The sequence below is a fragment of the Toxorhynchites rutilus genome, chromosome 2 (assembly GCF_029784135.1).
Source record: "Toxorhynchites rutilus septentrionalis strain SRP chromosome 2, ASM2978413v1, whole genome shotgun sequence".
Classification (NCBI taxonomy): Eukaryota; Metazoa; Arthropoda; class Insecta; order Diptera; family Culicidae; genus Toxorhynchites; species Toxorhynchites rutilus.
The window spans coordinates 170404067-170430130 of NC_073745.1; the positions used below are offsets into that span (position 1 = coordinate 170404067).

Genomic DNA, 26064 nt, shown 5'->3' on the forward strand with positions numbered 1-26064 from the left:
CCAACGAGATCGTCCCATACGCGCTCGCAACTCGCATCGCCATGAGCCGATACATACGGTCCAGTTTTCTACGATTCCGGTGGGTTTCGAGAGCCGCAGACCAGGCTGGTGCTCCATACCGCAGTATGGACGAGGATACAGCAGCCAGAAGCTACTGCAAGGTCCTGCGTTATTCGGCATTATTCTCGCTATCGCGCTAATGGACTTCTCCGCTTTCTCGCAGACGTGGTCGACGTGGTTGTTGAAATTCAGCCGGTCGTCGATCATAACTCCCAAGTATTTCAAAGTACGCTTAGAAGTTATCACGTGTTCCCCGACTGTGATTTCCGCTCGCTGCACGGCTTTGCAGTTACTCACCAACAATACTTCCGTTTTATTATGAGCAATCTGCAGTTTCACTGCTTGCATCCAGTTCCCTACTGAGACGATGGACTCGGTTGCAAGCATCTTCACCTCTTCGAGTGTCTCGCCTGCCACTGTGAGAGCGATATCATCCGCGAAGCCCACGATCTCCACGCCTTTGGGAAGCTTCAGATTCAGTACACCGTTATACATTACGTTCCAGAGCGTTGGGCCCAGGATAGAGCCTTGTGGTACTCCGGCCGTTATATTCAACGTTGTCCGCTCCATGCTCGTCTCGTAGACTAGGACGCGGTTCTGAAAGTAGCTTCCTAGAATTCTGCACAGGTACCCAGGAACCTTCATACGGTGTAGGGACTCGGCGATGGCTTCCCAGCTAGCGCTGTTGAAAGCATTCCTCACGTCGATCGTTACTACAGCACAGTGTCGGTTGCCCCTCCGCTTTTGCTGTGATGCCTTCTCTGCTTTTTCAACCACTGTCCGGATAGCATCAACGGTGGACCTGCCTTTCCGGAATCCAAACTGCATCTTTGACAGACCATGGTCACTCTCCGTACATTTCGTCAGTCTGTTGAGGTTAATCCTTTCCAAGAGTTTCCCGAGCGTATCCATCAGGCATATAGGCCTATAGGATGTTGGAACCCCCGGGGGTTTTCCTGGTTTTGGCAGCAACACTAACTTTTGGATCTTCCATTTCTTAGGAAAGTGACCATCATCCAGGCATTTCTGTAGCACTATCCGAAGATGTCCGGGAACGCCTGAATCGCCGTTTTCAAGGCCGCGTTGGGGATTCCGTCGGGGCCGGGCGCTTTCTTTACCTGCAGTCTCTTCGCCACTGCGACCAGTTCTTCATTGGAAACTTGAGAACGTTCGGTAGCTATTTCGGCGTACGGTGTCGGTGGCCATATTGTAGGATCATGCATCGAAAATAAACCCTCCACAATGACCTTCAGCTTCTCGGGACACGATTCGACGGGCGTCACAGGTCCTCTGATCTTCGCCATCACGACTCGATAAGCATTGCCCCATGGGTTGGCATCTGCCTCTCGGCACAGCTCCTTGAGACAGTTCGCTTTGCTCAGTGCAATTTCCCGTTTCAAGGCGGCTCTAGCTGCTCGGTACACCGTATTACGTTCCTCTCTATCAGCACTGTTTCGTGCTCTATGAACGCGTCTTCTGGCTCGAAGACAGCTAGCGCGAAGGTTGCGGAGAGAGTCGTTCCACCAGTAAGCTGGGCGTCTTCCATTTTTTGGTGCAACTTTCCTCGGCATGGTTGTGTCGCATGCTCTCACCAGTAGATCTGTCAACTTTTCTGCGTTCCAATCTGAAGCTCCGCTAGCTAGACGAAGTGCTTCGACGAAAAGGTCATTGTCGAATTCGTCTTCCACTTCCGCTCACAGCTTGTTGTCCTCCGAACTAGCACGTGGTTTCGTTGACCGATTCTGTACCGGATCGCCTGGTGATCACTGTGCGTATACGACTCGCCCACTTTCCACTCCGTACTCGCCAACAGCGACGGACTGCAAAAAGTAACGTCGATGATGGATTCGCACCCATCTTTCCGGAAAGTGCTGGTGGTACCTTGGTTCAGTAACGTTACTTCCAGCTTTGCTAGAGCTTCCAGTAGACTGTACCCTCTGATGTTGGTGCATCTACTTCCCCACTCCACCGCCCAGGCGTTGAAGTCGCCTCCAATGACGATCGGTGATCTACCGATTAGTTCCTCGGTCATTGCGTCTAGCATCTGGTGGAATTGCTCAGTTGTCCATCTCGGGGGTGCGTAGCAACTACACATGAAGATTCCATTAATTTTGGCGATTACGAAACCTTCATGTGAACTTCCAACCACTTCCTGGATAGGATATCTGCCCATCACCTGTATTGCAGCAATCCCTAAACTATCCGTCGCCCAGCTGCCGTTATCACGGGGTACTCGGTACGGCTCCGCTATGATTGCAACGTCGCATTTTGTCTCTGTTGTCGACTGCCACAACAGTTGCTGAGCTGTGTTGCGATGGTTCAGATTGATCTGAATTATCTCCGTTACTGCGATTCTGCTAACGCCTTCTTATACGAGGGACACTTGAAGCTTCCTGTCGCATGGTCGCTGCCGTTCTCTGGTTTGCAGAGTAGGCATTTCGGTTGCTTCGTGCAGTCTCTCATCACATCTCCTGCACACTTCAGACCTGTCGGGGCCTGTGCAGCTTCTTGCCTGATGTCCAAAGCCCATGCACTGGAAGCATCTCTCCATCTGCTTGGTCACCCGGGGCACCATCTTCAGCGAGCAAACCGACCAGCCAACTTTTATTTTGGTCGTTTCTACCATCTACGACTGTTGAGAGCCGTATCGACGCCGTCTGCGTGCCACCATATGCCTTCCTCATACGGATCGTCAGTGGTGTATTGTCCAGCTTACACTGTTCTATCAACTCGCGCCTTAGCTCCTCGTCTGTCGTGATTTCGTCCAGATTTCTGCATTCGACCACTGATTCCTGGGAAAGAGCCCTCACCTTCACCTCCTCACCGAGCGACTTCGCAACCAGTTCCTTGAAGGCTGAACTTTTGACCGCCGGTTCCCTCTTGAGCTCGAAGAGCATCTCTCCTTTCTGGGTACGCCTGGTTTTCACCACTTTCTCTCCCAGTTCTTTCAACTCCGGATCGTCCCTCACTTTCCGTAGGAGTGATGCATAAGTCACTCCTTCCTTCATCTCGACGATCAGGGCCTCTCCCTTACTTCGCTCGCGTCGGGGCCTAGGTTTTTTGATCTCTTGCACCCCTTTCTTCTTTTCTTCTTTCTTTTTTCTCCGTCTGTTTTTCGACAGTGCGCCATCCACTGCCTTCACCTTCCTTTTTGTTTCCCAGGTTATCATTTTTAACTTTCTTCAGGTCTTCTTCATCTCCTGGGGTATCCCTCTTCCTTTTGTCCGATCGTGGATTTCGTGGCGTCTTCGGCGTCTCCTGTATCTCGACGGACATCTTCTCCCTTGCTTCAGCGAGTGCTTTTTCGACAACCTCTGCTCGCGTGATCATCTCCTTCTGTTCACGGTCAGCAGCCGTAACGGCTGATTTGATGCTTGTGACTAAATGTTTTATCTTAGTATGGACATTGTTTTTGTCCTTAATGAACTCGTAGAGCTCGTTCACTTTTTTCTTGACCTCCATCAAGCTTGACCTCCCGACCTGCAGCCCTTCTAAAGAAGTGGTGGTGTTGGCTTTATGCGTTAGCACTTGTATCAGGCTACTCTCTCCTTGTTGTGGATCCTGTTGGTGTCCTGTAGGTTTCGCTATGGCTGTCTGGTTGCGAATTGGTGATCTCTGGAGCTTACCGCTCCTTGCGAACACGCTCGCCTCTCCTGTTGGTGTGTCTTCATTCCCGTCGTTTCGTCTGTTGAATTGTTCGAAGGTATTCATGTCTGTTGGGTCCCAACTTCGGGCCGCTATCTCCGCTCGTTGTACATAGTCGCTATCAGTGATCCCATGGTTATCTATGCAAGCAGTGAGGCCATGCATGGGTTGACACGGTCCTTCATGGGGACCGTGTTCAGAGCCAGATCAGCGCAAGTCAGGAATGTGACATCTGACGCCTAGTACCTAGTGCCTGAGTCTAGACGAGCATTGAACGTACCCGAAGACTTGCCAAGTTATTACCGGGACGGGGGCAATCGCACTATTAGCCCACACGCCGTTTCAGGAAGGTGTCACTCTTCCTTACTCAGGGAACAGGATAGTACGACTGTCAGCCTTTAGCGTCGTGTTGAAATCGTTTCCGTAACGTGTCCGTTTTCCATGTCGTAATCAGGATCTTACTGGTGTCAATCCTGATGTGCTTGGCACTCCTTGCGTTGCTCCTGTACACGGTATTTCCCCCGTGCAATCTCCAATAGGCTTTACCGCGCCCTTACTCGTGTTGTCACCCGATTAGTCGCCTCATACGACAGGGACAGGGACCAAGACCCGAAGTGCTATTCTAGGCCGGTAGCTCCACGGCAATGTGTGTGTGTGTGTGTGTGTGTGTGTGTGTGTGTGTGTGTGGCTGCTTCGATGTCTTCCCGGGGAACCGTTTTTCGATGCTGATACTCTCTTGGTTACCTTCTCTTCTCCTTCTGATCGATCGGCTTTTCTACGCTCCCTCACAGTTACAACAAACTGATTAAAATTCAGGTCAGGTCAGGTCAGGTAATGAATCCCTCGATCCCTCGCCGTCCAGCTCGTCCAGCACATTCAGCTCCTTCAGTAACGATGTTGTCTTGTCGATGTCCTCATGAAAAATGAATGGGTTTCACCACCAGAATATCGCTTAAGTATGCTTTTCGTGCGTGATTGAATCGAGAGAAGGTGTGGTTTACGATGGCAATTTGGAAGGCAAATTAGAGGGGAATGAACTCTCTGAGTTTGAAACTTTCGGCGACTGAGCAATAATCGGTTGAAAATTATATAATTTTCGCGATGAGAAACATTTTCCGTTGCGCGCGCATGCAATATTGGATACGAAAATATCCTACTTATGGGGAAGAATAATGTTCAGAAGCTTTCCTGCTAATTACATTTGATTGAAAAATTACAAAATCAAATGTATTTGGTCGCTGTATATATAATGACTTACATTCTATAGTTTATAGTTTATAAAATAACGCTTCCTGTGCTTTCGTTCATTTCTTACTCTACTCTCGCACCGTGAGGACTCGTTTGTTTGGGACCAAGCAGACAGCTCGTTAGTCTTTCGGTGCTAAGGCACCACGAAAGCAGCTAAGATAAGCGCATCCAGCTGGCCCATCGTATCCGAGGAGAGCGTGCTACATTAGCTTAGCATATAATCAACGGCCCTTTTCAGGGCTCCAAATTCGTTGGATTAGAGTTCAGAAAAGTTTTTTACAGGCCGAACTGAAAGCAGCATTTAGCGAAAATCGTGGTGTCGATGATAATTCGATACCGATAGGTGCCATGGATATGGATTTGATAGTGAAGAATATGAAATACATGACATGATGTAGTGAATATTTCCCCATATCGAAGAAATCACTTTGATGAAACTGCATTACAAAATTATTTGTGTACGAATGCCGCAAGCGATAGTCGACTCTAATTTGCGCTGGGTAATTTCCTCGTTCCTCCTTTGAGCATTAATAATCTCTTTCTGGCAAAACGAAGTGGTATGAATCACATTATTCGAAAGATAAAATGAAGATGTTTTCTGCCAATTTCCTTCAACCTCCAAACATCTCTTTCTCCCGTTTGTCGTTTTTGCGTTCGCTAATCCTTTCTCACAACACCCATTTCTCATTTGAGAAATTGTTGAGTAAACATCGTTTGCCAGTGCGCGTAGAGCGGGAATTCCTAAAGATTCATTGCACCTTTAATAAATTGCCGAAAGACGTGGTCTTACGTTGATCGCACTTGATTGAAAAATCATAAAACGAAATGTAACCGCTCGAAAATTACATGATTTTCGCGATGTGAAACATTTTCCGTTTTTCATGTTATGCATCCAATATTGGATACGAAATTTTTTTACTGATGGGGAAAATAATATTCAGAAGCTTTCCTGTTAATTGCGATTGATTGAAAAATCACAAAACCAAATGTATTTGGTTGCAGTGTTGTATGGATAGAAAACATTAAAATAAACTCTTTCGCATGAATGTATTTTTCGATTCCCTGGGGAACTGGCAGATTATTTTTCAGCAACGAGAGTTCCGCGCGTGTATGTGTGTGGGGCGGCTGCTCCGATGTTTCAAGCGGAACCGTGGCATCACTCTCCTGATGGATTCCCTTCTGGCCTAAGATGCACAAACAGGCTCTTGGTGACACCGTTCATCAGCGCTTTCAAGATAAACGAAGTTAGCTTCACCACAACAGCGACAACATGCTCCAATCGCTGTTCAATTATAACTGAGTGGGTTTACGAGCGGCGCTTGCTTATATACCGATTGGTGATTTCAATAGCCTGTTTTGAAAGCAATTTTAAGGCTATTAAAACAAGTTTTTGGATCAAAAAGTAACAAGTATATAACGCGTAGACATTTTATCTTTCGAATGAAGTGTTTATCATACCATTTCGTTCAGTGTTTAAGAGCTATCAACGCTCAAAATCTCGGTCTCCGGCGTAACGCTTTCGTTTTCGAAACTTTGATTTTACACCCCGGTATAGAAATGAAAGACGTAGTCGTAGTCTACGTCAAAAATTGGAAAAGTGGCGATTTATTTCTCAACATAGTCTCCTTTTAGCTCGATACACTTGACCCAGCGATGCTCTAACTTTTTTAATCCATCTGAAAAATACGTTTTCTCGAGGTCTGCAAAGTAAACCTCCGTGGCGGCGATGACCTCCTCATTTGACTCAAATTTCTGCCCGGCGAGCGACTTTTTCAAGTTTGGAAACAAAAAAAAATCGCACGGGACCAAATCTGGAGAATATGGTGGATGGGGCAGCAGTTCATACCGCAATTCGACCGTGGCCGTGGCGATGGCGGAATTTCCATCTTTTCCTTTTTTTTAATCCGCGGACACGCTCGCTTATACACACGGTTAAAACAAAACTACGAGTTCGATTCGGCTGAAATTTTGACAGTAGCCGTCAATGCGAATGTACTACACGATAATTAATCTCTCTTGCGACACCATCGGGCTATGAGGCTAAGGACTTATCGAACCGCCCTCGTATATAAATATACAGCCATTCCATGTTAAACCGATATAGCGGTTCTGAGATTTTCGTTGAAATGGTAAATTTGTTTTTTATCGCAAAATATTAGATCCGTATTTTTCAATTTTTCCATTAGGGTGCCCATTTTCGTTTTGGGGTGATCCGAAAAATATTTTTTTTCACCTTTTTCCCACAAATGATATTTTCCAAACTTTTGAACCACTGAACCAATTTAGATGATCGACATATTAAATTGAAACCAATAAGCTAACCTTCTTTGAAAAAATCACACTTGCGGGAAGATTGGATTCTAGCCGTATAGGTCTAGTCTAGTCACATACGAATATTGAACGAAACATGTTAAATTTGCAAAGTAATAACTTAAAAACGAAAAAAATTACATCTCTGATATCGAGATATGTCATGTAAATCTCTATCTTTAACCGAGAATGAAAAACTAACTCAATCAATAATTACGAAAACAAAAATCCATATTTTTCGCAAAAGTTATACTCTTCCAAAGAAAACTAACTCATAAGCTTTAATTTGATATGCCGATTATATGAATCGGATCAGTAGTTCAAAAGTTATAAATTTTTGTATCGGAAAAATGGGGACATTTTTTTTCGAACCAACGAACCAACGAACTTTGAAAAATCAAAACTCAAAAAGGATAAAAATAGCGTATCTGATATCGAGATTTATTATGTAAAAAATCCTCAGCTTTCAAGAAAAAAAATATGGCGCCCTCTAGTCCAAAGCCATGAAAACAATAAAAAACAAACTCTATTTTGCTAATAATTTATCAATCCATATATAAACGCGAAGAAAACATTTTTTTTTTATTAATTCGTTTATTTTTGCAGGCTCAGTAACTTAAGTTTAAAGGAGCCGAATTCTTAAATATAATTTTAAAACTATATATAACTTACGTTTTTAAATTAAAGGAGAGCGTTTTTAAAAAAGAACTACACTTGTTCACTGTAAGATTAAGACTAACTTTATTATCGCTTCCAGTTTACATGACTTATGATTTATGCCTACTCAATGAGCCGAAGGGAATTTGATACCTACATTCTCGAGTTGCGTACCGTTGCCTGTTATGCTGATTCGTGTTGTGGTGTCTACGTTGAATATGTTATTTCAGTGAAGATGGGACGTTTGGCCAAAAGTGATGATGCCGCTGTTTAGGTTGTTCGAGCTGGTGCATGGCTGGTGTTGCCGTTTGGAATTGACGGTAACTGCTCCCTCATGAAGTTCGAACCGTCCCGGTTCGATTTTAGCGGATGTTGGTTTCTCTGAATTTTCCTTCTTCTCTGGTAATGTTCTGCGGGGTTCTGGGAATGGATGCTGGCCAATTTTAAATACGTTACTAGTGCGTTTGTTGATTTTCGTTATGGCTATTACTATTCCAGAAATTATAATTATCGAAAATATTCCGATATTTGTTGAGATATGGATTGCAAATGATTCTTCTATTGAATCCATTCGTTCACGGTTGCGGATGTTTAATTCTTGTAGTTTTTCTATAGTTATATTCTCCTCGAGAGCGCCTTTTTCTATTTGTAGACCATCTAGCGATATTGCCAGTGGTGTTTGTTTGTTGTGTCTTTCTCGATTGTCAAACTTTGTGCCATTGATGATTACTGCACAGTTTGAGAAGTATATTAGAAAACTACCTGATAGTGTTCTGTTTGTCAGTTTGCAATCCGTTTGTATGAATACTTTTTGAACGTCCTTCAGCACGATATGGAAATCAGTTAGCCGCTTGACGCCTGAATTGGCATCGTGATCCACGAAGCTGCACTTTCCGGAAAATCCTCGTAGGATTTTGGAATAACATGCGTCGTTGGAAACGTCTATCAGATTGTTCTGATCGCACATGGTATTTTGTCCCACAGGTTGGCATCGCCCGTTGAGAAGATAAGTTGATTGGCTTCCTACTATTGCTGTCCTTGATGGTAGTTTTAGAGATGTTCCGTTGATTGGTAATGGTTCCAGCAGCAACTCGTTAAATATTTCCGTTTTAACAAATGGCACTGAGATAACAAAATATAATTTGCTGTTCTTAAAGACTATTTTTATACTTATAAATTCATAAGCCTGTTCTGAATTAAGCAATGTAATGTTCTGTTTTTCTAACTGATGCACTATGACTTTTAATTCCTCCGGTTCTAGGAAGTTCCTCGAAATCACATTTACGCGAGCTAATTGAATGGTTTCGAATACGGTGTCTAGGTGGTTTCGTATTTGGTCTAGGTGAAATGAAACTCTGATTACTTTGCTGAGGGCCGTGAAATTTTGGTTTACATTGTTGGGATCTAATATAGCTTGTCTATTTGAAATAATTTGTTTTACCAACTTACTTTGTTGGTCATTAATGGATTGGATTATTTTATTTATTCTATTTTGTAGTTTTTCATTGATTGTTGCTTGTAAATTGTTTTCATTAATTAACTGTCGATTTCCTGCCTTGAGATGTTCAATCTCCGTGTTAATTCTGTCTAAATCTTCTTGGTCTAGGTTTCCTGTAATTAATTTTATTGTAGACCCTAAAAAATTGAAGGCTCCTCTTCTGTGTCTCTCCTTAGGGGAAAGGATTCTGTATAAGTTTGTAATTTCATGCATTTTACTACGCAAAAGATTTAACATGTGATTTCTCTGATGTTAGGAAAGGTTTCTAATCCGGTGATTATGGTGTTGAGTTGGTTAAGTATAGGTTGGTATAGGTCGAGGTCTACTTCGTGATAAACGTGAATATGTCCGTTTTTGATGAATGTTGATTCCATTCGTATGGTCAATAGTCCGGGGTTTGTTGAAATGTCTTGAATTTGAATGATTTGTCCAAAATAAAGTTGCATTTGCAGAACAAGAAGAATCAACAGACAAAGTGCCATCTGAAAGAAAAAATATTATTAGTTATTATTTATTCTTTTTATATTATTTTTGTGTAATCTACGATTCGAGTCGTCAATAAAGCTTTTCAATCTGTCTTCGACAACTTGAACCGTTGAATATCGTTTTCTCGTTTTATTCCGAATTCCCTGCACTTTATGTAACACTTGCTGATCTGGGACCAATTTTGGTTCGTCTTCCAGATGCCGGTTGTGTTGTTTATGTGTGTTCCTTTGTGTTTTGGTCAGTGTTAATACGACTTCGTCATATAATTTATCTCTTTTTGCCAATATTTCTTCGGCGTCCAGAGGTCTTTCATCTTGGTCCTTGATACCTAAAAAGATTTCTCGGGGTTTCATGTTAGTTGCAGAATGTATGGTTTCATTATATAAAGTGCAAGAAATTCTGTATAATTCTTTGTTGGATAGTGATTCATACTTATGCCTATTACAACGATAAATCTCGGCGAGTGTACTGTGGAATCTTTCCACTATTCCGTTGGTCTCGCTATGATTTGTCGGTGTAAAATATATTTGTATGCCTAGGTCATCGAGGAGTCCTCGAACCTCAATAGATCTCATGGATGGCTCGTTATCGCATACAATAAGTTGAGGTTTCCCATGAGTGCTAAAGAACTTCAGAAGGGCTCTTCTTATATCTTGTATTGTTCTGGACTTGATACTTACTAAAACTCCGAACCTAGAGAATTTATCTACAATGGATAAGAACATATCCGGTTGAGATATGAATATGTCCACATGGATAATCTCTAGTGGCCGTTTTGGGATGGGGGTCTGTCCTAGTTTGATTTTGTAAGGTGCTCTATCATATTTGGCTTTATTGCATTGATCGCATAATCTTATGTACGTTCTGATTTTTCTTTTCATGCTAGGGAAATAGTATGTTCGAGAGATTTGCTGAAGATTTTCCTGAATACCTCTGTGGGCGAAATCGTGTTGTCCTCGTATGATTTCGTTCTGGCGTTCTTCGGTAGTGACGTCTTCTAAGGTGATTTGGGATATTCTCATTCTAAAAGTTTTATTTCGGCTAAAATAGTTTTTGTAGACTATTTGAAGAGAAGGTATGACGGTCTCTGGACAATTGATGCAATTTAATTTTTTTGGATTTGTGTAATCACGTAGTATTCTTAGAAGGGTCGGAACTCCGAAATGTAATTTTGTTATCGTTTTTCTGAACACGCGTGGAAAAATCTCTTCGACTTCTTCACTGTCTGTCTGTCCAATTTTTAAAACTATTTGATTTGAAAATGCATTCAGTGGTTTTAGTGTCATAGGTATGAATTCCGAGTCATCCGTGTCTGCCGAATGAACGGTTGCGTCGTCGGTATCGTTTTCGTCTTCGTTATTATCTGTGTCTTCGTTGAGATTGATCTCTAGGGGAATCCGAGATAGGGAGTCGGCAACAGTGTTTTGTTTGCCTGGTCGGTATTTAATGTCATAGTCGTATTCTTCAAGATCTAATCTCCAGCGGATCAATTTACTGTTGGGGGTTTTCAAATTTAAACCGTAAGTCAAGGGCTGGTGGTCAGTGTATAGTGTGAATTTGCGGCCAAATAAATATGGTCGAAAGTATTTACAGCCCCACCAAATGGCTAGTAATTCCTTTTCGATCGTTGAGAGATTTTCTTCGGATTTGGTTAGAGTTCTCGAGGCGAACGCTACTGGTTTGTCTCGACCTATTATGCCTTGGGATAATACGGCTCCAATCGCGTGGTTAGAGGCGTCTGTGGTTAAGATGAAGTCTCGTGTAAAGTCGAGGTATTGTAGTATGTCGCTACTTGTTAATATATTTTTACATTTGTGAAAAGCTTCAATAAATTCCTCTGAATGATGGACTTCCTCACCTTTCCCCAAACAGTTTGTTAGGGGCTTTGCGATTTTCGCAAAGTCTCTAATGAACTTCCTATAATATCCTAACACGCCGAGGAACCCACGGAGTTGTTTCTCATTCTTAGGTAAAGGCCACTCTTTTATTGTTTGTATTTTATTGGGATTAGGCTTAACGCCCTCTGGAGTCACAATATGACCCAGGAAAGCAACTTCTTTTTTCAAGAATTCGCTTTTGTCCAACTGAAGTTTCATGTTAAATCTTTTAAGTCTATCGAAAATTTTACAAAGGCTTTCAATGTGTTCTTGAAGACTGGTGGAGAAAATTATAATGTCGTCCATATACACAAGGCATATGGTGCCAATATAATCTCTAAGGACATTATCCATCACGCGTTGAAACGTGGATGGAGCATTCCGAAGACCAAATGGCATCCTAAGGAATTCATAGTGCCCATGCTCCACGCTGAAGGCGGTTTTTGGTATGTCCCGATCTTGAATTTCAATTTGGTGAAACCCACTAGCTAAGTCCAATGTAGAGAAATAGTGACAACGTCCCAGTTTGTCCAATATTTCATTTATATTGGGTATAGGGTACTTGTCTTCGATAGTCTTTTGGTTCAATTTTCTATAGTCTATCACTAGACGCCATTTTCGCTTCCCTGATGCGTCCTCTTTCTTGGGGACAATCCACACCGGGGAAGACCAAGGGCTGCTCGAGTGACGAATAATACCCTGATCGAGCATTTTGCTTATTTGCTGTTGCACTTCAGCTTTATGGCAATAAGGGTATCTATAGGATTTCGAGTGTACCGGTATTTCATCTTTGGTGTTAATTTCGTGTTTAATAGCACTTGTGAAGGTCAAGTTTAGTCCTTCTTGATGAAATATATCGCTGTATTTCTTTATTATTTTGAACAGATTTTGGCGTTCTTCTGAGTTTAGGTGGTCTGAGCGGATTTGTTTCAGCAGTTCTTGAGGGTTATTATTCATTGAATCAGGAGGTGAGACTTCGTCAAAATTGTTTAATTCGGAAAAAATAGGTCTGTTTGAATTAACTTTCACCGGACAATGGCTAGTATTTCTAATCATGACAGTAGCTTTATTATCGGTTGATCGATAGAGTCCTGGAAGGATATTCACGTCGTTTGTTAAGGAGTAAAGTTCTGGAATATAGAAGTCACCGTTCTGTATGTCTATTGGAAGTTTTATAGGAACCTCTTCATTTGCATTCAAGTTGATGTCGTAGGAATTAGGATATTTCCTACTCATCTGGATGGTATAGTCTGGAAATTTAAGTGTGTTAGAAGAAGTGATTATGTCGGTTTCAAGTTCAGTCAATGTTTGATAGCCAATAAGTCCGTCAAAGTAGGGATGAAATTTGAACAAGAAGAATGTGATGGGAGGTTTTCCATCGAAGGGAGAAAATTCAACGGATTCGCTAATGGAATGGGTGCCGTTGATATTTCTGACGAAAGAATGATTTAGTTTGGAAATTTTTAGATTTGCAATTTTCGCAGGATTGATGTAATTTTTGTTAGCGCCACTGTCTATCAAAAATTTCATCTCTCCTATTTTCGTGTTTAATTTTACATATGGGATAAAATTTGTTATCTCCCGTTTGAACTGTCTGAATCCGGTTGAAAATTTAAATCATCTACATTTCCTTCTGTGTTCTCAGATGTCTCATTGGTTTCGATGTTTCCTCCGAAAATGTTTGGATCATTTTCTGAATAGATGTTGTTATGGGGGTCATAGTCTGGGTAATTTCCCTCAACCTTCGCTAAGGCATAATTGTCATTTTCAGCATGTCCATAATCGGGCAAATATGTTTCTTCACAATGTTCGAAATGATAGTTGGGACTTGGGTGAAAAGGATTTAAATTCTGGCGTGGTTTAAAATGGTTATTATTGTTTCTATTCATGTAATTTACGTTCCTACTTCGGATCGAGTGATCCACCTCCATAGGGACTGGTTTGGGAAAATTATTTTGATGGTTTTGTCCAAACTGATTGCGGGGAAAATTAGGATTTGGTTGCTGGGTGAAATTATTTCTGAAAATTGGGGGTCTCTGAATTGGGTTTGGAGAGAAATTAGGTTGCCAATTGATTGGTTTGGGGTTCGGTGGAAAACGGGGTACGTTCACAGGACCATTGTATGGTGCTGAAAATTTAAAAGGATTCACTGGCCGGGTAGGTATGTTTGGAGGAATAGGAGCTCTTGGATGATTAAATGGTTTCGGTGGTAGCATTGGTTTATATGATTTTACATAATTATAGTTTTGCTCCTCCATACAAAGTCGGAGAGCGTCTTTCATTGTAGTGGGGCATTGGGCTCTAATGATTGGTCCTAGCGGCTCTCTTAAGCCAGCGAGGAAAACTTTTAGCCCTATGTCCTGGAAAAATTCTTTCTTTGCTTGTTTCACGGCTGCATTTTGTTCTGTTATGCTCAGATTATTTGTGAGCAGTGAAACGATGTGCGATACCTTGGAGTAAAATTCTTCCACGTTTCCGATTTGGTTCAATTTGAAGAGGTCTCTGGTGAGGGAGACCTCGTCACGCCTGTCGCTGTAATGTGTGATTAGGGTTTGTTTTATCTCGGCCCACGTTAGGTTGGTGCCGTATAGTTCGAGTACGTTGTCAGCGTCCCCAATTACTTTTGTGCGGATCGCTTGAATCCACACTCTATAGACGTTAGTATTCTGTGCCTCATTCAGCAGAGGGATTATATTATCAATCCCCTTTAAAAATGAGTTTAATTTTAACGGGTTTCCGTCGAAACACGGAAGATCCCGAATAATTTGGGGCGTCTGTAACGATTTTAGTATCGATTCCGTTCTTTGCTCCGGCACTTGAATCACCTGCACGGGGTTCGCTTGCCTGTTGGCAGCCAGTTGGGCGGCAAGTGATTGAGCATTTCGCTCACCTTGCGCTGCTTGGATTTGTAATTGAGCGATCTGCTCATCCTTCTCGGCCAGACGGCTGGCCAGTTGTTCCAAACTCGCTTGGAGAAGTTCGAGCTGGTTCTCTGCCATGTCTCGGCCTCGATTGAAATTCCTAAATCGCTTAATTTTGGAAATTAAAATTTCCTTGTTTAAAAAAGTATTTTACTTGGTACCGGTTATAAAAATTCACCTTTTTATTCGTTATTAAATCACTAAATATTAAATCACTACACCTAGTCTCTAGGAAATTAAAATATCTTTTTATAAAGTTTTTCACTTGGTACCGGTTATAAAAAAAATCACCTTTTTATTCGTTATTAAATCACTAAATATTAAATCACTATACCTAGTCTCTTTTTGCTTACCTTAATTTTTGCGATATTCCTTCGCTGGTTCTGATCGCTTGGTTTTGTTAGTTGTCCTTGGGGTGCCACTACAATCGATAAGCCGTCGATTCGGTCACACACGCGAACTTCTAACTAAAACCGCAATCCGCACGACTGCGCCACTTACGTTTTTAAATTAAAGGAGAGCGTTTTTAAAAAAGAACTACACTTGTTCACTGTAAGATTAAGACTAACTTTATTATCGCTTCCAGTTTACATGACTTATGATTTATGCCTACTCAATGAGCCGAAGGGAATTTGATACCTACATTCTCGAGTTGCGTACCGTTGCCTGTTATGCTGATTCGTGTTGTGGTGTCTACGTTGAATATGTTATTTCAGTGAAGATGGGACGTTTGGCCAAAAGTGATGATGCCGCTGTTTAGGTTGTTCGAGCTGGTGCATGGCTGGTGTTGCCGTTTGGAATTGACGGTAACTTATATAAACAATTTTCTTACATCTATGGTTAGTAAGGTGGAAACCGATTACTCACGGTGTACTCGAGTTTAGAAGGGTGACATATTTTTAGGAGAAGGATGGGGTATAAGGAAACTGTAACAATGTTGATGAACACTCAATTCTTAAATCTGTTTGTATATCTATAGTGTTTTTACATTTCAACTTATTCTATTATTTATAGCAAGGGGACGAATTACCCGCAAAGGAAGGAAAGGAGGGTATAAGGACATAGGGACAATCACACACGAAGATCGATAGCTTTAAGGAAAACATATATATGGGACATGTAATCAAGGTCTAACCGAGCCAACACATCTCTCACCGGCACATTGGGCTGTAAGAAAACATTTTGAACCGATAGAAAGAAACAGTTTCTAGTGGAAAAACCTATTTAAACACAATTCATATTAATAAAAAGGGATTAATTCAATATTTCACTATGATTCTGAATTTCCACCGTGGAATCGAGATGTTGGTGAATTCACCATACTTCACTGTCTTCGGTGAACGTGAACGTGAAAACAGTACTGAATATAGACGTTAAAATATTTCCCCGTTCATGTTCACGTTCGAATATCCCAAGACATTGTGAAAACTATTTCACCGTGAACTGCAATAGGATATGTTATGCAGCTTTCGAGTTTTCAGTGAAAATTTTCATATGGATGCAGTTTCATTCTATCGGATTTCTACATGGGTTGAAAAACTTCCTTGCTTCGGGTTAATTCGTGAACAACTGTATATTTTATCTAAACTTTATTGAAGCTCGATGTTTATTTACTTCACGTTTAATATGAACGTGAACGTGAACAAAAACATTCTATTCACCACGATTTTTTTGAGATGTTGTTCACCGTGAAATAGTCGTACCATTTCATCACCTGTTCATGTTCACGTTCACGGGAACTCTACCTTAAGATTGTAAGCAATACACACTGAACTAATTTTACCCAAAATTACAATGGAAAATACCCAACAGTTATAAAGTTACAGTCATTTGAAAACGATACAATTTGAGTCGAGACAGCATTTACAACATCCTCTCCCCTCTTTGGAAAGGCGAGAGCCTAGTTTCGACCGCCCGATGGTGCTGTGCGATCGTAAAGTGCCGTAGAAAATGTAGAGGAGGAGCGAGATCAAGGTCTCATTGCTCCGCACCTTGGGCTAGGAAGTCGGCGCAACAGGTCAAACGGTAAAGACATGCTTTGCCAAAATAAACATTTATTATCAGCCGAGGCCGGTCCTGTCTGAGCAGCAGACAATCACCCAGAAAGAGTGGCTGAAGGGGCTGGTGAAAAACAATTTTCCTGTAAAAGGTGGCTTCGTGGCCTCAATGAATGACGACATCGACTTAATGCTGGACGGCCAGGACTGGCGGGGAAACGGGTACAGTAATCGTTCGCTAACTGGTCCTGGTTTAACTGGTCTGCTGTTTAACTGGGCGAACGTTAACTGGTCTTTGGACCAGTTGAAAAGCAGAATTTCGTAAACAATCGACGCCATATTCAAATGAAAGATTTGCTGTGAGGGGCATTCGAATGTAATTTTAAATGTTATGAAAATAGACATTATTTTCGAACGACAAAAACATTGATTAAACTACAGAAAAATAATTTTCTCAAATCATATGTCATACCTGTTGTCGCACTCAATGCGAAACTTCCATTGGAATCCTTTTGTTTATCCAATTACAGGAGCAATGCGAATCAAACAATTCATTGAAGTTTCCCTCGATTTTATTTGACGTTTAACATGCCGGACCAGTTAAAACGCGAATGTCGATAAGTGGTCTTCCCTTTTCGCCCAGTTAGTGAATGTTTACTGTACTTCACGTCCTCCCACACATAGTTCCCGAAGTAGGGTTTTCTGTGGCTGACGATCAGCGAGAAAGGGAAAGCCTAAGTCGCTGTTCTTTCCTTCGTTGCTTGCAGAGAACGGGGAGTTATACAGTACGAACCCGAAGGAGAAGTGGTCTACTGACCAGGCTAAACCAAAACCACGGAAGAGCTGGAGAACATGCCGACGTCTACCTGTTCATCTGTCATGGCAACGATTTCAGCCAACTGCCGTAAGACCGCCCGGCGGAGCGTCGAAATATTTTTGCAGAAGGCCTAGTAAACGAAGGATTTAATGAAAATTGGGTCTATTGAATTACTTTTTTTTTTGTGGTAGTTTTCATCGCTATCCGAAATTAGGCCATTTAATAATGCATACGTTAAACAGTATAACAGCAGATTGTGAATTATTGCGAATCGGCAGACTGAGAGAATGCTTCAAATTAACTCTGTATTCTAGATGAGCGACAAGATGTTCAGAAAAAAACATTTACGAAATGGATCAACGGTTACCTTTCTAAATCAAACATACATCCAATACAAGACTTATTCGAGGACTTGCGGGATGGACATAAGCTTCTTTCACTTTTGGAGGTTCTGACCAATAAGTCATACGTAAGTATCAAAATTCATACTTTTCAATCGAAACGGCAATTCCAGACAATTTTAGACATTTGAAATTTTCGTCAAAATCAATATCATTCGTTATATTCTAGCATATAGATATGAATATGTAGCATAGAATTGCTTAGTACACTAATGATGTGACATTCTAATTCTTCACTATTTTAACTTTCAGAAACGTGAAAAGGGTTCTATGCGAGTACACCAGATTAACAACTTAAACAAAGCTCTCGCCGTTTTACAAGAATGTGGAGTGAAATTAGTCAACATATCGAGTGATGATATCAATTCCGGAAACCCAAAACTGACGCTAGGTTTAATATGGCTTATTGCCCTAAGTTTTGACGGAGAAAAAATAGTCAGTTCTCAGGCAGTTAATGGCATAGAGAAATCGTTGCAAAATTGGACGCGACAGTTCATAGCGAAATACAACATTAAGGCATGTAAATTAACAATGAAAAAAATAAATTTTCATATATACTTTTTTTTTCAAAGATTGACGACTTTTCTCTGAGTTGGGCTGACGGATTAGCTTTCCTAGCAATACTTCATGAAGCAAGCAGTGGATTTGATTGGCAGGAAGCTGTGAAAAAACATCCAATCGCAAGACTACGTTTTGCGTTTGATTTGGCCTTCAACCATCTAGGCATAGAAAAGCTTTTAGACCCAGAAGATGTAAACACCAGTAAACCAGACAAAAAATCTATCCTTATGTACGTGATGTGCTTATACAATGCAATTGTTGCCAAGAAAAATCCAGCTCTAAATAGTTTCAAAGAAAAAGCAGCGTTTTCGGAAAGTATGGAAGAGATACAATTACTATGCGAGAATGAATTTGACGAAATAACCAATGATGAAAACAAGAATTACAATTTTGAACAAGATATATCGGTAATGTCGACATACAATGAAAAGAAAATTCATGAAGAATATTTGACGAACCAACAGAAAATTTCTTTCACCCAATCGTTTGATGGAATGAAAAATTTTAACAAAAGTCACGAGGAAAATAATTTATACCATAGCAGACATATTCTGTCGAAAGCAGCGCAAGCAGATAATAACAGTTCTAATTTCAGGCCAACTAGTGATGATGTTGCATTTAATAAATTAGATTCTTTTTATTGGGAACCGAAATCATCTCGGCCTATTTCTAGTGCAACTGACTTTTCAACAGAATTTAGTGGATATCAAGCAACTGTTGAAGAAGTTCTAACCATGTTACTGGAAGCAGAGGAAACATTTTCCAACGAAATACCGGAAACTGAAGACCTGAACACTGCAAAGAAGCAGTTTCACGACCACGAAGAATTCATGGCTAAACTTTCGGAATATCAAACATTTGTTTGTAGAGCTCTTGATGAAGGTTCCAGATTGATTAGTGAGTCTCAAACTATTCCAGGAACACATGATTTGGATTTAGAAGGTCAAAATGAAATCAAACAACAACTTTTTCTCTTGAATGAGCGATGGGAAATACTACGCATGAATGCACTCGATCGGCAGGCTCTAATCCATAAGAGATTGGCTATGTTACAGATGGATAAAATTGATAAATTGAAAAAAAGTTTAACGGTTATGGAGGATAGAATTTCTCGAATGAATTATATTGGACCAACCCCAGCCGATCTCAAAGTTCAACTTGAAGAGCAAGAGAAACTAGAAAATGACATGGTGGTACCTAAAGAACTTGTTGATAGTCTTAACAATTTAGTCATTATTGTTAATTCCGACAGTTTTTGCGAAGTAGAAGACAAACTCTCTGCTCTTGAGGAACGTTGGTCGCACCTAGCAATATGTATAACCAGCAGATCGGAGAAACTACAAAGTTTAGCACGTCGGTGGAGAAAACTTTCCGAACAATATCGTATCATTTGCCGTTGGATTGAATCACGCGAGCGAGATTTGAAATCTATGGAGGCGGATGAATCTGTGGAGGTCGCCACATTACTGAGTAGAATCAAATGTTTGGAATATTGCAAACAAGATATGAAGGTGCTCAGTATCTGTTTGCATGAATTGGAAAGCTCAGCTCAAAGGCTAAGCGATGAGGGATATTCTCCTTTGAATGTTCTCTCCAGGATAGAAAATCTTACGGATATGCGAGATGCGCTTGATCAAATAATAGAAGCACAAGAAGCTCGTTTGGGAGACATGGGTTTCCAAATATATGATGATAGACATAAATCAGATCTTATGAAACCCGATACCTGGGAGGATTTTCAAATTCAAATAAACGAACAAACTTTTTACAACATTAATAAATTTAAGGTTGATGATATTGCATCATTCGATTATCCACATTCCAATACAGAGAAGGCACAGGATTTTTTGAAACAATTTCAAGAGTTAATCAGTGGTTTGAAAAGCACTTTGGATGATAGTTTTAGTACTATTGATCAGTATGACAGGATGGAATCAAATCAGAAATTACTATTGATCGAAAAGCTACAAAGAATACTAGAAACACAGAAGAAAGACTATATGAAAGCTCAGAATATGTTGGACGGCTGTATTTCTTTATCAGAAATTAAAACAGATTCCGAAGCACGATCTCTTTCCGACATTGGCATTCTCATGGATGCATTCGAAAAAGAAGTGAAAGCCTTAGCAGATAAAGAAAAAATCAACACTTGTCTTCTTGAGTTTAAACTAGCTCTGGCGAATACAAAGGAATGGTACCTACGAAACGCGAACTGTGCTTCTGCTGATGATCTTGAGGACCGATTATCCAGCATGACCTCGTTTGATGCTAATATAGAAATGTATTTGAAAATTATAACTGATAGTGAGAGGAAAAACTATAACTCGTTAAAACAGGATTTCAATCAATTTTCAGAAAACTGGAATGACGTTAAACGATCTCTTTATCGTTTGATGAAGGATAAGCAACTCCATATGAGTGAGAATATACAGCGAGTGCAACAATTAGTTGCACAGATAGAACACGTACCTATAATTTATTCCGATATCAAAAGCATGCAAATTAATTTGGAGAAAATTCATTCCTTCAAAACTATGTACAACGAACTGCTTGAACAAGGTTGCGAGGAAGAAATCGCGAAAATGAATAATGAGAATGAAGTAGCAAATATGTTGTTTCAATGGTCTAATATACCTAAACTGTTGAATGAAAATATTATAAAACAAAACATCGCCATTGAAAGTTTGAATCACTTTGACACTGAGCACGATGAAATTGTCGTATTTCTGAGTCACATTGAACAAAGCTTGAAAAATGATGTGTTCATATTAGGAGAAATCAAAGCATTACAGATGAGATCCGTTGAATATGAACAGTATGCTGCTCTCATAAAAAAGACGGACATTGATATTAGAAGTATCAAGAACTTCTCCGAAATAATTGCTGAGAATAGCGGGAAATATTCAACAGATAATCTGGCATTGAAGGTTCAGCAACTTAGAGACCGCCACTCAACAGTTAATGCTTTATATTTAGATAATTTGCAAAAATTGAACGAATCCAAGAATGCAACAGAAAATATACTCAAGAGAGTCCACGAAACCGAACTTTGGTTGAATAATTTAGAAATGAACACGCCGAACAAACTAAATTCAGAAATTGTAAATTTGAATGAACTCTACCAAATAAAATCCAAGTTTCAAACGTTGAAAGAAACGTGCGATCAACAAACGCGTAAATTCCGTGAGCTGAACGAAATGGGCAATGAGATATTGTTGCAGATAGATGAAATGATTCAAGCAAAGGCTGGGACCAACGTTTCTTACTTAGCCATGAAATTTACCAAATTGAATGCGCGCTGGAGTGATGTGACTTCATTGGTATACACAAGAACGGCTCTATTAGAATATGTATCTAGTCAAATGGGAGAGTTTAAAACGCTGATTGTAGCCGAAACTGGTTACTTAGATAAATTAGAAAAATTATTAAGAAAAAGTCCGGAAAGTGCTGCCGACGCAGAAGAAATTTCAGAGGAATTGGATGTAGGTACATAATGACGGATTTCGCGCCAACTCGTTTATGGGATTGACATGACCCTCTCATAACTTAATGAAACTTTCCGGACGCGAAGACCTTACCTAATTAGGCAACTTGGCATACTTAGTTTTCCGAAAATTTATCTAGACTAACATATGGAAAGGGCTAAATATTTTTGGTAATTTTTTTTATTTTTTTTACTCGAAAATTATAAGTTCTACAAAAAAAGTGATCTATGGAAGAGTTTGAGGAAAATGATCGAATGTTCAGAAAGAAATACTGAAAAAATATTTTTTGAAATCATACACTGAAAAAATCGATTTCAAAAACTAAAAGTCGATTTTCTCGAAATGGTCATCTCAGATTTTGATGAAATGGTAGGTAAATGGTAGATAAATATGTGGCCTACAACTCTTCCATACATCGCAACTTGTGTAAATTTAAGGCAAAAAAGTTTTCCTAATAAAAGATGAAATTTTGCACAGGTCATTATTTCGGACCAATAAACAAAATGAACATGGTCGGTTCTTTAAATTCGATATTTTTTTCATACCTTCATTGCCTCTCAGGATATGTCCAAAAAAGTCGATTTTCGGCCAAAATTTTTTTTTCGGGATGGCAACAGATCTCGATTTTTCATGCATTTCCAAGTCATTTGGCATCGATTTTTTTTTTCGATTTTCCAAATTTCCTTTACTTCCCCCTTGTAAGATTTTCGACAATCAAAAAATCAAAACTTTGAGCGTCTTGAGGCACCCCTAAATCATGTCCGATTGAGCTGAAACTCTGCACAGGTCATTTTTTAGGTCATTTTGTACATGGTCGGTTTTTGAAATTCGATAGATTCGATCGACTGTACTTGTCTGTGCAGTGATTTTCGCTATAGTAGAACGGGACGATATATGCGGTTTAAACTTCTATGCAGTCTTCGAAAATGGTGAGCGATGTTTGGTACAGTTCGGATATGCAATCAACAGTCTTCGTTCATCATTTAGTGTAACACAAGTGATTACTGTCATTCATATAAGTATCTGAACGACCCACTCATGTTTGGTTGTATATTCGTGAGAAAGTAACCTCTCACACATTGTGTATCAAAAATGGCTCTGCAGTTGTTTGGAAATAACCAGTCGTGACCGGCATCAAATATAAAGTGACGGAAAATAAATAGCATTATTTCTATTGAAACATATTGTATTTGATTACAAAAATAAGCTGAAAACTGTACTTTAGCATCCAAGGGTCATCATCAATCTATTTGTACCTGTTATTGATTTTTTCGATGACTGTACACTTAAAAAAATAGAAAATATTCGAGGAAAAAATTTGAAAAAGTTTTTGATAGAAAAACTATTTTGCTTTGCATTTTGCACAAGTTGCGATGTATGGAAGAGTTTTTTTTTTTTTTTTTATTAAATCGTTTATTTTTACAGGCTCAGTTACATAAGTTTAAAGGAGCCAAACTTCTATCTGTATTGTTACAAGTATACATAAACATTTTTTATTAATTCTAATGTTAATGAGGTAGAGAACCGATTACTCGCGGCTTGCTCGAGTTTTTTAGGTCATTTTGTACATGGTCGGTTTTTGAAATTCGATAGATTCGATCGACTGTACTTGTCTGTGCAGTGATTTTCGCTATAGTAGAACGGGACGATATATGCGGTTTAAACTTCTATGCAGTCTTCGAAAATGGTGAGCGATGTTTGGTACAGTTCGGATATGCAATCAACAGTCTTCGTTCATCATTTAGTGTAACACAAGTGATTACTGTCATTCATATAAGTATCTGAACGACCCACTCATGTTTGGTTGTATATTCGTGAGAAAGTAACCTCTCACACATTGTGTATCATTCGATATTGATCGAAATCCAAACACTACTGTAGATATGATATTAAAAAATAAATTGTATAGGTACCTAACGAATAAAATAATTTATTGTATAGGTACCTAATGAAAAAATGGCTCTGCAGTTGTTTGGAAATAACCAGTCGTGACCGGCATCAAATATAAAGTGACGGAAAATAAATAGCATTATTTCTATTGAAACATATTGTATTTGATTACAAAAATAAGCTGAAAACTGTACTTTAGCATCCAAGGGTCATCATCAATCTATTTGTACCTGTTATTGATTTTTTCGATGACTGTACACTTAAAAAAATAGAAAATATTCGAGGAAAAAATTTGAAAAAGTTTTTGATAGAAAAACTATTTTGCTTTGCATTTTGCACAAGTTGCGATGTATGGAAGAGTTTTTTTTTTTTTTTATTAAATCGTTTATTTTTACAGGCTCAGTTACATAAGTTTAAAGGAGCCAAACTTCTATCTGTATTGTTACAAGTATACATAAACATTTTTTATTAATTCTAATGTTAATGAGGTAGAGAACCGATTACTCGCGGCTTGCTCGAGTTTAGAAGGGTGACATTTTGTTTCAGGAAAAAGATGGGATATAAGGATATGTTGACAATGTTCACACTCACATTCGCACTCACATTCATCATACTCAATTCTTAAGCCTATCTTATATCTAACATGTATTTACATTTCACCTTATTCTATTGTTAGTAAGAAGGGATTTGATTTCTCGCGAAGGAAAAGGAAAAGGAGAATATAAGGATATAAGGACAATCACACACGAAGATCGATAGCTTTTAGGAAGACATATATTTGGGACATGTAATCAAGGTCTAACCGAGCCAACACATCTCTTACCGGCACATTGGGCTGCCTTCCTCTAGCCCGAAGAGAGTTCTCTAAATTCGATCTGGCAACAAGATACTCCTCGCACGACCAAACAACGTGTTCGATGTCGTGGTAACCTTGGCCACAAGCACAGATATTGCCATCGGCAAGATTAAAACGAAAGAGTAGCGCGTCTAACAAACAGTGATTGGACATGAGTCGAGAGAAGGTGCGAATAAAGTCCCGACTTAAGTCCAGACTTTTGAACCATGGTTGGAGGCTAACCTTAGGGATAATCGAGTGAAGCCACCGACCCAATTCATCTTCGTTCCACTTACGTTGCCAGTTAGCGATGGTATTTTTACGGACTAAAGAATAAAATTCATTGAAAGCGATTTGACGCTGATAAATATCGCCTTCAATTGCACCTACCTTTGCCAATGAGTCAGCCCTCTCGTTACCCGGAATTGAGCAATGTGAAGGGACCCAGACAAAGGTAATGACATAACAGCGTCTGGTTAAAGCACTCAAATTTTCTCGTATTCTCTCAAGGAAGTACGGCGAGTGCTTTTCCGGCCTCACTGAACGGATAGCTTCGACAGAGCTAAGACTATCCGTTACAATGTAATAGTGTTCAACAGGTCGTGAGGCGACGCTGTCCAGCGCCCAATGTATTGCTGCCAATTCAGCAATATACACAGAGCAAGGATTCTGAAGACTGTGGGAGGTGTTAAAAATTTCGTTGAACACTCCAAATCCTGTGGACTCATTCATAGAGGACCCATCAGTAAAGTACATATTATCACAATTGACACGCCCATACTTTGCATTGAAGATCGTAGGAACGATCCCCGATCGATGATAATCTGGAATTCCATGGATTTTCTCCTTCATGAACAGATCGAAATGTACAGAGGAATTGATGTAGTCAGGAAAACAAACACGGTTGGGAGTATACGAAGAAGGATCAACCTGCATGGAGATGAATTCATGATATGAGCTCATGAATCCTGAATGAAAATTTAGCTCGATAAGCTGCTCAAAATTTCCGATCACCAATGGGTTCATAACCTTACACCGGATGAGGAACCGAAGCGATAATAAATTGAAGCGATCTTTTAGTGGGAGTAGGCCTGCCAAAACCTCGAGACTCATGGTATGCGTTGAGGGCATACATCCCAACGCAATACGGAGACAAAGATACTGAATTCGCTCGAGTTTAATGAGATGTGTTTTGGCAGCTGATTGAAAACAGAAACTGCCATACTCCATCACTGAGAGAATAGTTGTTCGATACAACATTATAAGATCTTCGGGATGGGCTCCCCACCAGGTGCCGGTAATTGTACGGAGAAAGTTTATTCTTTGTTGGCATTTTTTACTCAGATACCTAATATGGGCCCCCCAAGTACATTTGG

General features: G+C 40.1%; 1 protein-coding gene across 8 annotated transcripts in view; it reads left to right on the forward strand.

The window, feature by feature from the left end:
* Positions 1-26064, forward strand: part of LOC129769390 (dystrophin, isoforms A/C/F/G/H) — a 388267-nt gene that overhangs the window by 60095 nt on the left and 302108 nt on the right. For all 8 annotated transcript variants that reach the window (XM_055771638.1, XM_055771636.1, XM_055771635.1 and 5 more), the window contains 3 exons: positions 17831-17985; positions 18170-18433; positions 18490-21960. In XM_055771638.1, the coding sequence (XP_055627613.1) occupies positions 17831-17985; positions 18170-18433; positions 18490-21960 (3890 nt within the window). The remainder of the gene's footprint in view (positions 1-17830; positions 17986-18169; positions 18434-18489; positions 21961-26064) is intronic.